This window comes from Lycium barbarum, chromosome 6 (genome assembly GCF_019175385.1).
Source record: "Lycium barbarum isolate Lr01 chromosome 6, ASM1917538v2, whole genome shotgun sequence".
In the NCBI taxonomy this organism is placed as follows: domain Eukaryota; kingdom Viridiplantae; phylum Streptophyta; class Magnoliopsida; order Solanales; family Solanaceae; genus Lycium; species Lycium barbarum.
Window position 1 is genome coordinate 93007488 of NC_083342.1, and position 12535 is coordinate 93020022.

Below are 12535 nucleotides of genomic sequence, written 5' to 3' on the forward strand. Positions count from 1 at the left end.
AGTATGGATTAAAACAGAAAGAAATATATATATATATATATATATATATATATAATTCAATTTCTTTTAATAATATATGAATACAAACACCACATGTTTACATTTTATTCAATATTTATCCACATCAGCAGTGTGTCAATCACACGCTTGATTTATTTTTGGTAATTGTCAGTGAGGTGTTCAATAGGTAGTAGTGTTGAACTGTCTAATAGGAATACCTCTTAGTTAAGGTACCAAAATAGAAAATTACTACAAATTTAAAGGGTTGCTTATGCATTTGGCACTAAAAAATTATGAGCTTTGGAGTTCCCAATCGAAAAAGACAGCAACAAGAAATATAATCACTCACTCTATTGGAGTATAAGATAAGACATCAGCAACAATAGTTTTCTACTGCATAAACAACAAAAGCATCGCAAAAGCTAAAGTATGATTCTTTAGTGAGTATAATAAGGAGTTAAGGACACATATTATATGTGACATATAACAATTGATTTGAAATTCAAACTTGTGTGGGAAATTACTAGTTACTAGAATACCAACCTCCTGTGTCCACCTTACACACCTGCTAAACTCACTAAAGGTTAAAACCCCACACACTAAAATAAACAAAAGTTGAGTTCTTTCCACCATCTTAGCATCTTTAACCTTTTAAAATACATATAATCTCATTATAACCTACCAAGCATTGCCAAACCTTTTTTATCAAAAATGGCCTCCCAAATATACTTAGATCTTCACCCTCTTCGTTCTCTTCCACTCCCACTCAAAACCCAAAACCCACAAAACCAATCCCATCACTTCAAACCAAACACCAAAAACCCCATTACCTGCAAACTCCGAGCAGCTGTTATCGGCGGCGGCCCAGCCGGTTCCTCCGCCGCAGAATCTCTTGCCGCTGGCGGAATCGAAACATTCCTCTTCGAACGCAGCAGCCCAGCCACCGCCAAACCATGCGGCGGCGCGATCCCACTATGCATGCTCGACGAGTTCTCAATCCCCACACACCTCATCGATCGCCACGTCACCCAAATGCGATTCATTTCACCATCAAATCTCATCGTCGATTTCGGTAAAACCCTAGGACCACACGAGTTCATCGCTATGCTCCGCCGAGAGGTGTTAGACTCATTCCTCCGCCGCCGCGCCGAAGCCACCGGCGCCACCCTAATTAAAGCCCTAGTTACCGATCTCGTGGTCCCCACATCCTTACGTGAACCTTACGTCATTAACTACATCATCGGTAATTGCCAGCGTCAGCTTGCTGTTGATGTTGTTATTGGCGCTGATGGGGCGAATAGCCGTGTGGCTAAATCCATTAAAGCTGGAAATTACGCTACTGCCATTGCTTTTCAAGAGAGGATTAAATTGCCTGAGGATAAAATGGGGTATTACGAGAATTTAGCTGAGATTTATGTTGGGAATGACGTGTCACCCGATTTTTACGCGTGGGTGTTTCCGAAATGTGACCACGTGGCAGTGGGGACGGGTACGGTGTGTTCGAAGGGTGATATTAAATCATTTCAACGTGCTATCAGAGCACGAGCCAAACCAAAGATTGATGGCGGAAAAGTGATTAAAGTGGAGGCTCATCCCATACCGGAGCATCCCCGCGCGGTTCGGGTTCGTGGACGGGTCGCTCTGGTAGGGGATGCAGCGGGATACGTGACGAAATGTTCGGGCGAAGGAATATATTTTGCGGCGAAAAGCGGAAGAATCTGTGGGGAAGCAATCGTGAAGGCCTCGGAAGGCGGAGAAAACATGATCAGTGAAGATGATTTGAAGAGAGAATATTTAAGAAAGTGGGATGACAAGTATTTTACAACTTTCAAGTTCTTGGATGTGTTGCATAAAGTGTTTTATGGCAGCAATGCAGCAAGGGAAGCATTGATAGAGTTGTGTGGAGACGAATATGTGCAAAGAATGACATTTGATAGCTACTTGTATAAGAAATTAGCTAGTGGCAATAGGTGGGAAGATGCTAAAATGGTCATGAACACAATTTCGAGTTTGGTTAGGTGTAATATTATGGGGCGAGAAATGGAAGCATCTGCCCAAAAAATTCTCTCACGAGTATAGATTATCCTAATAGTCAAATATTTCAATCGGTTATGTTTATTATGTCATTTGTTCTATGTGTAACCAATTTAATTCTTGTACGTGTTTTTCTCACATATCAATTAAAATGGAGCAGTTGTAGTCCAATAATGTCAAATAAAAAAGGGATGCGTAGAATGAGAGCAATAAATCTTCAAAGTTGATTTACTTGTAAAATGAAAAGCTAAACAATCAGTTCATTCCTAACTAGTGATTGTTTTTGTTTAAGACCACAATCAGCTAAAGAATGCTTGTTATTGTGCTGAAATTCTCTCACGTATTTACCCGCCCATACTACCTCCTAAACTAATTTTGCTTCTTACCCAACCGACCGAAAATATTTACCTGAGCACCTCCTCGCCCAAAATCCTTCCTCCATGATACCACCACAGTATATTTTTATATCATGATGATGGTATCATGGAGGACTAAGAGGACTTACGCAGTCCTCCCTGATATAATCTCAGTATATTTATATACCACGATGGTATCACGGAAGACTGAGAAGTGTCTCATTGAAGGACAGAAGTAGTCCTCCACGATATTATCACAGCATATGTATATAAGATGATGGTATTATAAAAGTTTTTCTAAGAAAAGTGTCTTTTGATACTATCTCAGTATATTTATATATCTTGTTGGTATCATAATTTTGGGGGCATTTCGACTAATAATTTCAAGGCATGAAAGTAAGAGGCGTATGAGCGAACAATTATTTTACTTTCAAGGGACAGCGACGTTCTTTCCCCTAATTTTTACAACCAGCTCCACCCCACCCCCCTCCAATCCCACCACCACTAACCACCTCTGCCATCACAACCACCATCACCACCCCCGCTCTCCAAAACCCCACCCCACCCACCTACCTGCCCCTACCCCACTCTCCACCCCCGCCACCACTAATCAGTTCTACCACCCCATCACCCGTCAACTACCAACCTCTGTCATCACAATCACCACTGACAATCATTACTGTCAATTGCTACCACACCTATCATTTTCATCACTATAATGATATCAATGGCCGCCGCCGCCACTATCAATCACTACCACCACTGCAGCCAATCCTTACCAACCACCTCTACCATCATAACTAGCACCGCTCCGCTACCCTCAATGCCATCGTCAACCACCACACATTCTTCATCCATCACTATCAACACCGCCGATCACTAATATCAACTAACTCCACCATCACAACGACTACCACCACTATCAACAACCATCATTGATTTGAAATTTCCATGGTCAAACATTATCTTCAAATAAAACGCAAATTATTTCGAAAAAAAATGAATAATTTGTATGACCAAACAGGTCCTTAAATCCCCTTTGTGAATCGAAAGCATTCCTCCAGGGTCATAGCTGCAACACAATTCTTGAATTACCCCCACCCCACCCCTCCGAAAAAAAAGGATGAAGAATAATTTCAATCAAAGAACAAATGTATCATTGAAACGAGAAACCGACACAAGTGCAACAATAGAGGGGGAAAAAGTCTCAATGGGGTCACGCTTTAATATCACAAAAATAAATTGTATTTTTAAGGAATTCGGTCTTCCTCTCCATTGATGTAAACTTATTGGCTTCCTTTGATCAAATGTCAAAATTAAAGGTCGTTGTAAAAACAAAGCACTTGAAAGCCAATTTAACTAATTTACATTCAGACAAAGATTGCATGAAAGATACAGAAGGTTAGGGCTTGGATAGTAATTTCCATCCCATGGCTACCCATATATATATATATACATATACATACATATATGTAGACTGCGAAGCTATAGTTAAATTCTATCAAAAGATAAATGATAAAAATAGCAGTAGAAGATGATGGCTAAATTTTTTAGATACCATTTTAATTTATAATTTAAAATTTGAACATATAAAGGAAAAGATAATAATTTAGCAGACCAATTAAGTAGACTAAAGATTACTGCTAACTAATTTTTTATTTGAACAGCATGAGACCTTCCAGTTCTTAGACAGCAGACAAGGGAAAGGCATAGCCTCAACCCAAGACACATACAGACCGACAGTATTAGGTAACCTCCATTTTAGACCTACATCTTTATTAGAGAGAAATACTATGAAAAGAATACAATTCGGAGCCAATAACTTAGTAGCTTTCCATCCATCTAATTGGACTTTTAAAGTATTACTAAAATACGTAATAGACAGACAACAAAGATGCTTAGTGGATAATTTATGGATTTCGCATAATAGAAAAGACTCTAAACATTTTGTAGCTACTATAAATTCTCTTTGTCAGTATTTTACAGACCGAAATTTAGACAAAAAATTTAAATTTTATGTTGTAATTCACGGTAAAACTAATGGTATTTTTCAAACTTGGATAGAAGTTTTAGACTCTATTTAAGACATAAGAAAACCTCTTTTTAAAGGATTTAATAATTTCACTGAAGCATTAGACTATGCTAGAGGAGTATTAGGTTCAAACTACTATATTTCTCCAGCTCTTAGACAAAACCCGAACAAAATCCCTCAGTACAATGTACAAAAAGACACAGACAAAATAATTTTTTATGATCATTGTTCTACTATGACTGAAGTGGTCAAGAGATTAAATCAGCAGAAAGAGACATTAGTTCAAGAAAAAGTGAAACTCTTGGATCAAGTGAAGACATTAGAACAAAAACTACAAGCGGTTAAGTTCGAATTGATGCAATCTCAGAGTTCTCCATCTCAGACAAAAATGGATGAGACGGGTGTGCATTTCCCAATGAATGCAGTCTGACCCACTGTATCGGGTAAGGATACAGCTAGTCCGGTTCAAACGGTAGCCGGTAAAGACTTATCAAATCCGTTGATGGCTGTCACTTTGCCAAAAAGTGAAAATGAGGGATGTTCATCTCTCCAAACAAGACGGAGACTACCAAAGACACTTACGCAAGGAGCAACTTCTACAAATAAAAGCACACTTGCAAAAAAGAAGAAGAAGGAAAAAATAGAAAATATAGTAAAAGAGACACTAGAAAAAAAATTCCATAATTCAGATTTCGAAGGAGATGATATTAATTTTCAAGACTCGCAAGATCCAAATGATGTATATACATATACATACATATACATATATATACATACATATATATATATATATATATATATATATATACATATGTATGTATATATACATATACATATGTATGTATATATATCTATATATATGTATATGTATATATCCTCAGCTTCCCCTCCAGCACTTATATCACCTGGCAGTACACTAATATGGAGATCAAACACGAGTTTTAGGGTCTTCTATCCTGACGAGAGAAAGAGAAGATGGAAACATATTACAGAGTATATACCTTATTTGAGGGCCTAAAGAAGGTAAACACTTTGCAATTAGAAAAAATTGCAATCAAGAGCCAGGTTTGGGAAGTATTACCAGCATCAAATACGGGTCAGACTGGATATTGGGATCACTAGATTGGACAAACCCTCTTATAGCTGCATCGATCGATCCGACAGAGGTATAACATGGGAAAGTAGCGCTTAAGTAGTGGGATGACATGAAAGTGCAGTGATACCAACTTGCTATTTGAAATTTAGTCGGTTGAAAGCTAGTTCTCACCTGACTAACCACAGTTGAGAATCCAGAGATGCTCATAGATGATCTGCTAAGACCTCACAAGAACGAAAGTGCGTGAAATGCAGAGTTTTCAAGCATAGAACACATGCAAGCAAAACATTCTAATAATATCTTCCAAAGAAAGTTTCTTGCTTAAAAATTCCAACCAACAATTCAGGATCAGAAGAAAAAGGAAAGACCATTTTCAGTGAAGTCAATGCAACTTTAGTGAAGAAATTTGTTCCCAAAGTGAGAGAGAAGAAAACCGAACACCAAAACAATCTTAGAAGTTGATACAATCACCATTCAGCTTGAACTTCTTCGAAATGAAAGTCTGAAGAGATGCACCGGGACCATGACAGCCGGTCTTTGATCTGCCGACAAGCATCTAAAATAACAGTTATAAAGGGTACAACAAATCACAACCAGGCTAAAAGCACAACATTCCTCAATGCATTTTATACCCATAGCGAATTCCCAGACAGGAAAAGGGTGCCATTTTATATAGATTTACAAGCTTACAGCATTTTTTTAATATCAAAATTCTTTCATTTATACTACACCAAAACAGCATCAAAACCATTTACTGCAAAGGTACATGGCTTAACGACATGCATTTATCATTTATCATTCATCTATCATACCTACCCAACTATCCATCCAGCAGGGTATTTTCTCCTTAAGCAAAAAATATAAATGAACGGAAAAAGAGCTTTTTTATGTTACACATGTTTCGCCCGATGCCATAAAAAATTCTCCTATTCTTCTGGCTCATAGGCACGAGAGAGCTGCCTCCCAACCTGCTGTCCTTCTCTGCCATCCCTCTACAAAATCATGGTTGCAGCTGCTTCACCACCGAGCTCGGTAACACCCAATGATGTTGACTAACATACAAAAAGATCCAGAAGTTGGTCAACTATTCACTGAAAAGGTGACTTTAAAAAGTTGGTCAACTAGTCATTAAAGCTAAAAGTAACCCTCTTCTGTGGTTTTTCTTCTCTCCAATTGCATGCAGTCCTCTGTTCATCACCTTGAAACCTTGATCTATTGTACCCCGACATATGTTGTGAAGAACCTTCCCTCTTGCGCGAACCAGTATAGAAGGTTTTTTCACCTCCGCTAGGTCTTCCAAAATCCACATTTCTCTCATTACTCTGCCTTGGTAATCGCTGCCGATCCCAAGACGTGAACTCTGATTCTCCCCATCTTCTCTCTTTTGAGGTTGTTCCACCACCTCGACTAAGGTTCCTATTCCGACGAGAACCATAGTCTGAATTCCACTGCTCATGCCCCCTAGTATTCCAACGGTTTCGACCCCAGGAACCAGTTCTATTATTAGCCCATTCGTTTCCTTTAGCACCAGCAACACTTCCACCACCTTGATGCCACAAATTGCTAAAAGTATTATCAACACAAGCAAATCCATTCTCATAATTTGGCCCCGTGTTCCAACCCCATGACTCATTTCCACAGCCTCCCCAGGCAGTGTCCGTCAAGATCCCCTGGGTTTTAGGGCAACTCCTTTCCCACGGATCGTCGTCTTTGATGTTTGCAGGGTTATCCCATTCATTCCAAGTCTGCTCCACATACTTAAAAGTTTTAGATCCCTGCACGTTACCACTTTCCCAAGGATTTTCACCAGCTTTAGAGCCCTGCACATTACCACTTTCCCAAGGATTCTCACCAGCTTTAGAGCCCTGCATATTACCACTTTCCCAAGGATTTTCACCATTATCACCAGCTTTAGAGCCCTGCACATTACCACTTCCCCAAGGATTTTCACTATTATCACCAGTTTTATCCTCCCATACCAGGGTGCATCCAGAAACTATGTTATTCTCAGACTTGACAGAGTTATCAACTTCATTAGGATTAAAATACTCTCTGTCCAAATCTAATATCAGCTCCGGATCAATAGTTGAGTCCCAATCAACTTTATCAATGTACATATTTGGATCAGGAGGAAGACTCTGAGGGGGAAGACCACTTATCCAACCCCAATATCTTCTTTTTGCATCGTCCAGTGCTTCTTGACCTGCAGAGTCATCCCACTTAACCACATTATCATAACAGTACATGTATTTTTTTGCACTCACAACCTTGTGCCAAGGAATTCCAGCTGCTCTGCAGAAATCTATTTCCCATGATGGGACACTATTTTCCTGGATAGCTTTAAAAAGTGAAAATGAAGAAGTTATCAGATTTTGTAGATAATACAAGACTTGATAACATTCAAACAGATGTGCAGATGACAGGACATAAGATGACAATATTTTATGCAAACAAAAAATAATTTAAATAAATAAAAGAAGAAACATCCACAACAATCAGAATTCTAATTGTGTCCATCAAAATCTTTTATATAGACATACATACGTATGTGTGTATATGTAACTTCTGAAGCATAGAATCTAGGGACAAAATATTCAGGGAAAGCTTGGGGTTACAACAGGGCCAGGTGGCTTCAACACTGACATTTTTGCGGTAAAGGAATATTCCTTGTACAAGATTAAAAACGTTTCTTTATAACCAAGCAATTCACTATTTCCTGCTTCAAAAATCAGTAGATAATGGGACCCACCTTCTACTATCTCCAACTAACGAGGATGAGTCGTTCTAAATTCTCTCGTGAAAGACACGTTTAATCGTATAAGATGCAAATTACCACTATTTTATCAACAAAAAAAAAGGAACAGAAAAATTACTACCTCTATGAGATTACTATCTGATGTGAAATTTTCATGCTATCAACCAATTGTACCAGGTCTAAGTGGTCAACGTATCTGCACTTAAAACTTAAACTGATGCAATCCGAGTTGCTATAAGGACATTTCGAGAACCTTCCCGAGTATTCCAAGTGTGGATGATTGCATGGGAGGATAAAGTGGAGAAAGAGGAGCATCAAGATGGCCAAATGAGTGAAGAGGATGGCTACGCGTGCAAAGAGGGGCTATTACTTAAATGCAAAGCCATCATATCACAAAGGAAGACCAACCAAACAAGGCCCTCACTTCATTAAGGGTATAATTTCATTAGACTTGGACTATTTGGATGAATGATGTTTTGATACTCTTTTGAGGGTTTGAGTGTTTGAGGGCTTGTTGAAGACTTGTGCTTGTCACATTGTTGAGAGGATTGGTTGCTTGGGACATTAGTTCCCTTGAGGTCATCCTAAGAGATTAGGTGCTTAATAGTGTGTAATTAAGAGGTCTTAGTTAATTAAGAACTTTGGTTGCCTAATTGTGCCTATTTTTGTCTCAATCTATCTATCCTTTTACTTTTCTTCTTAATTTCTTGTCTCCGCGTATCCGTTATTGTATCATAAACGCACAGCAATATAGGTCTCATCTTTTTCCTAAATTCAAGACTGGGAAAATATATGAAGTCACAGTTTTTTAAATAACAATGTACTCCCTCTGTTTCAATTTATGTGAACCTATTTCCTTTTTAGTTCGTGCCAAAATGAACGACTTCTTTCCTAATTTGCAAAATTCACTTTATGAAATGATTTACAGCCACATAAATATTCAAGACTTATTTTTTTTTTTTGATGAAGTAAGATGTTGTCATTGGTATAGGGCAACTGGAAGGTGCCATAATACAGAAGCAAAAGCCATAGGGCTTTTGAAGCAAAAAACATGTTAGTCTCCATTACATTAACGCTATAAATATTCAAGACTTATTTTGAACCACAAGTTTCAAAAGTCTTCACTCTTTATTAAATATCGTGCCCAGTCAAATGGGTTCACATAAATTGAAACAGAGGGAGTATATACTATCACAGTCCTTAGGGAAGCGATTCAGTATAATTTTTATTTTTATTTTTTATTTTTTGAAACTGAAAAGTAGTCAAATGGAGCGATTCAGTATAATATTTGAAACTATAGGAAGATGATAACTGATTAACTCCCCCGTCCCCCTATATACACATTTCAATAACTTTGCAAACAAGATTAACTTATCAAATTTGACAGTTCTCGCCATCCGTAAGACCAGAAGTATATTGGTCAACAGCAATGGTCATATCTTCCAAAAGATGTAGTAGTTTAGGGGTCAGAAATAAAATCTTTGCAAATGGCTTTGGAGATTTAGCAATGAGAAACACATCTAATGGATAGTGAGTATTAGGGGAAAGGATGTATGGAAATTGGATTTCAGGAACAGCAAGTGGCTCCATTGAGTAACCCCACTGACACATATAAGGAAGCTTTGGGAGGAATTGTACCACCAAGATTAATTAATCCATGGCATTACCAGCTATAACTCTAAAAATTATTTTCAGATCTATTCAGTTATTCACCTATTCCTGAACCAGGATATCTCCATAACTGACCGCAGAGTAGATGATTGAACCTGAACAACGAGGAGGAATTTATTCAATTGCCCAATGATAAAATGGCTCTATTATGGACAGACAGTTAGCTACTCTAACGATAAAACTAGCTTCTTACAAATATCAAATTCTTGGTGTAATATGACTTATTGTAAATGATGTCAATTCTTGTGTGGATTTCACAGATTACTAGCAGTGATAGGAAGTAATTTGTGATATGTTGGCCGTACATATCTTACCCTGCCTTAGTAAAGTTCTCAGTGAAATCATTACCATCACTTTCTTTTTTGACTTGGTGGGACCAAACCCCAGAGTAGGGCTGCCTACGTATCTTGTCGAAGCAAGAATCAAGTCGAACGTAGTTCTCACTACCATCACTTATTATTCAAAAAAAAAGAAGATTAGGAGCTTAAATATTAGAGAAGCTAGCACCATTATTCAAATTATATTTTTTTGGGGGGGATCAGTCAGACAAACACTATCTAAAAGAATCTTGTGATGGCCAAATATAATGGAGAAGAGAGAAAAAAAAAACAGTCAATCAAGTGTCTCCATTGGATAAGTTACAACACATTCAAATCAACAGTAAAATATTCTATCACCGGCTAAGAAATAAAATTCAATCATACAGCAACCCTTTTCCATTTTGCAAAACAATTTTTTCCCTTCTCCAAAACATCGTCGACCAGAATCTGTTTAATCCTCCGCCCAAATAATAAAAACAAACAGAAAAATAGCTTGTTTGGCTAAGCTTCTAAAATCAACTTATTTTGACAAGTACTTTTTGTGAGAGGCAGTTTGTGTTTTGCCAATTAATTTTAAAAACACTTTTGAGCAGCAATTAGCGTTTGGCCAAGCGTTTAAAAAGTGTTTTTAAGTGTATTTTTCTCAAAAGTGTTTTTCAAAAAAGTACTTCGGGGAAAAACTACTTTTTTTAGCTTCCGAAAAACTGCTTCTGCTACTCCCCAAAAGTAATTACTTTCTCCCAAAAATTTGGCCAAACACCTCACTTTTTTTAAAATAAGCACTTTTGGAGAAAAATAAGCTTGGCCAAGCAGGCTATAAGAAACCAAAAAAAAAAAAAAACTTGCTCACTTGTACTCTAGCTCCTACACATACATACACGAAACCAATCACTTTAAAAAAGCTGAACTAAATCAAGCAAATACAAAAGAAAACAAAAGGCGAAAAAAGAAGGAAATTAATGGATTCTACCCAAAAATAGCAAGTGCCATTTTTTAGCAAGTTTAAACTTAAACTCGCTCAAATTTCATATAAAAGTATCCGACCATAAATAAAACAGAAACCCAAATATTTAGGCAAAGAATATATCAAAGAAACATGACTATCTTTTTACTATTGCAATCATCAAATAAAAATTTCTTACTTAGTTTTCTTATGTTCGGTACGTGAGGAAAAAATATTATTCTAAAAGCATTTGTATATAATCCATAAATACTATGGGGAGTGGGGGTGGGTGTGGGGGTAGGGATGGGTGGTGGGGTGGGGTGGGGGTGAAGATGTGGTATGCTGGAGGGTAGGGAAGACACAATCAAGGTGGAATGCCATTTGCATTTTACTCATTCTTAAAAACTTATTTACTCGGAGAAAATATTTTCCAAAAATTTTGGTCGACCCTGATGGGAAAATTGAAAAATATTTTCTGGAATACCAAACGCACACAAAAGCAAGTACTTAAATGGATCCTTTCCGCCACAGGATCCATCTCTCACTAAAATTGAAATTCAATTTTTTTTTGTGAAGTTAAAAATAAAAAAGGAAACCCATTATTTTCACCAAATAGTGGATCAAGGAAACACTACAGGCATAAATCAACACACAAAAAAAAAAAAACATAATTAGAACAATATCATGACACAAAAATGACGGGGTAAGTTAAAAAAAAAAAAAAAAAAAAAAAAAAGTACCAGAAGAATGAGATTGGTCGTAACGGGATGGAGGAGAAGGTGGAAATTCTTGGTATTTGTATTTTTTTCTTGGTATCCATCTTCTATTCCAATTCCCCATTTTTCAAAAGAAATAAAAAAGAAGAGTTTCTTTCTAAGTCGGTAAGGGTTAGGATAGAAACAGTAATGAGGACAGCTGCTTAGGAATAGGAAAGAAGGCTTTTTATTAGTGATAAATTAAAGGGGAAGACGAGACCGAGTTGCTTTGCTTTGTCGCCCACAGATTACATGTTTGAAATTGGCATTGCCGATTGGTTCAATGGGTCGGGACCGACTAGATAGGTGATGGGCTTTTATCCTACAGGCCTGGTAGCATGAACAAAAAGTGGAAATTTTATCCCATAGCCACTTTTAGGACTGCTATTTAAACTTTTATCCCATAGCCACTTTTAGGGCTGCTATTTAAGTTTTATTCCGGACTTTCAAATGATTTATTTAATATTTGCCCACTTTTTTAGAGAGCAGGCTGATGTTGTTTCTTCTTATTTTTCGCTTTATCAAACTTTAAGACGATGTGTCTTAAAATTAAATTTTACAGTTCAAAACTTC

General features: G+C 37.4%; 2 protein-coding genes across 2 annotated transcripts; one reads left to right on the forward strand and one right to left on the reverse strand.

The window, feature by feature from the left end:
- The first annotated feature begins 391 nt into the window (after positions 1 to 391).
- On the forward strand, positions 392 to 2261 carry LOC132644837 (geranylgeranyl diphosphate reductase, chloroplastic-like). The gene has a single exon (XM_060361470.1). The coding sequence runs from the start codon at positions 712 to 714 to the stop codon at positions 2077 to 2079; it is 1368 nt and encodes a 455-aa protein (XP_060217453.1). The 5' UTR covers positions 392 to 711; the 3' UTR covers positions 2080 to 2261.
- Positions 2262 to 6117: 3856 nt separating this feature from the next.
- Positions 6118 to 12203, reverse strand: LOC132644838 (uncharacterized). The gene is made up of 2 exons (XM_060361472.1): positions 11948 to 12203; positions 6118 to 7856 (listed from the first exon to the last, which is right to left on the reverse strand). Exons 1-2 carry the CDS (start codon positions 12045 to 12047, stop codon positions 6640 to 6642), a joined length of 1317 nt encoding a protein of 438 aa, XP_060217455.1. The 5' UTR covers positions 12048 to 12203; the 3' UTR covers positions 6118 to 6639.
- Between the last annotated feature and the right edge of the window lie 332 nt (positions 12204 to 12535).

Coding starts and splice junctions, on each gene's coding strand:
- LOC132644838 (XM_060361472.1), bottom strand. CDS start 12,047: ATGGGGAATTGGAATAGAAGATGGATACCAAGAAAAAAATACAAATAC. Junction 7,857..11,947: donor CGACCAATCTCATTCTTCTG/GTACTTTTTTTT, acceptor CACTTTTTAAAG/CTATCCAGGAAAATAGTGTC.
- LOC132644837 (XM_060361470.1), top strand. CDS start 712: ATGGCCTCCCAAATATACTTAGATCTTCACCCTCTTCGTTCTCTTCCA.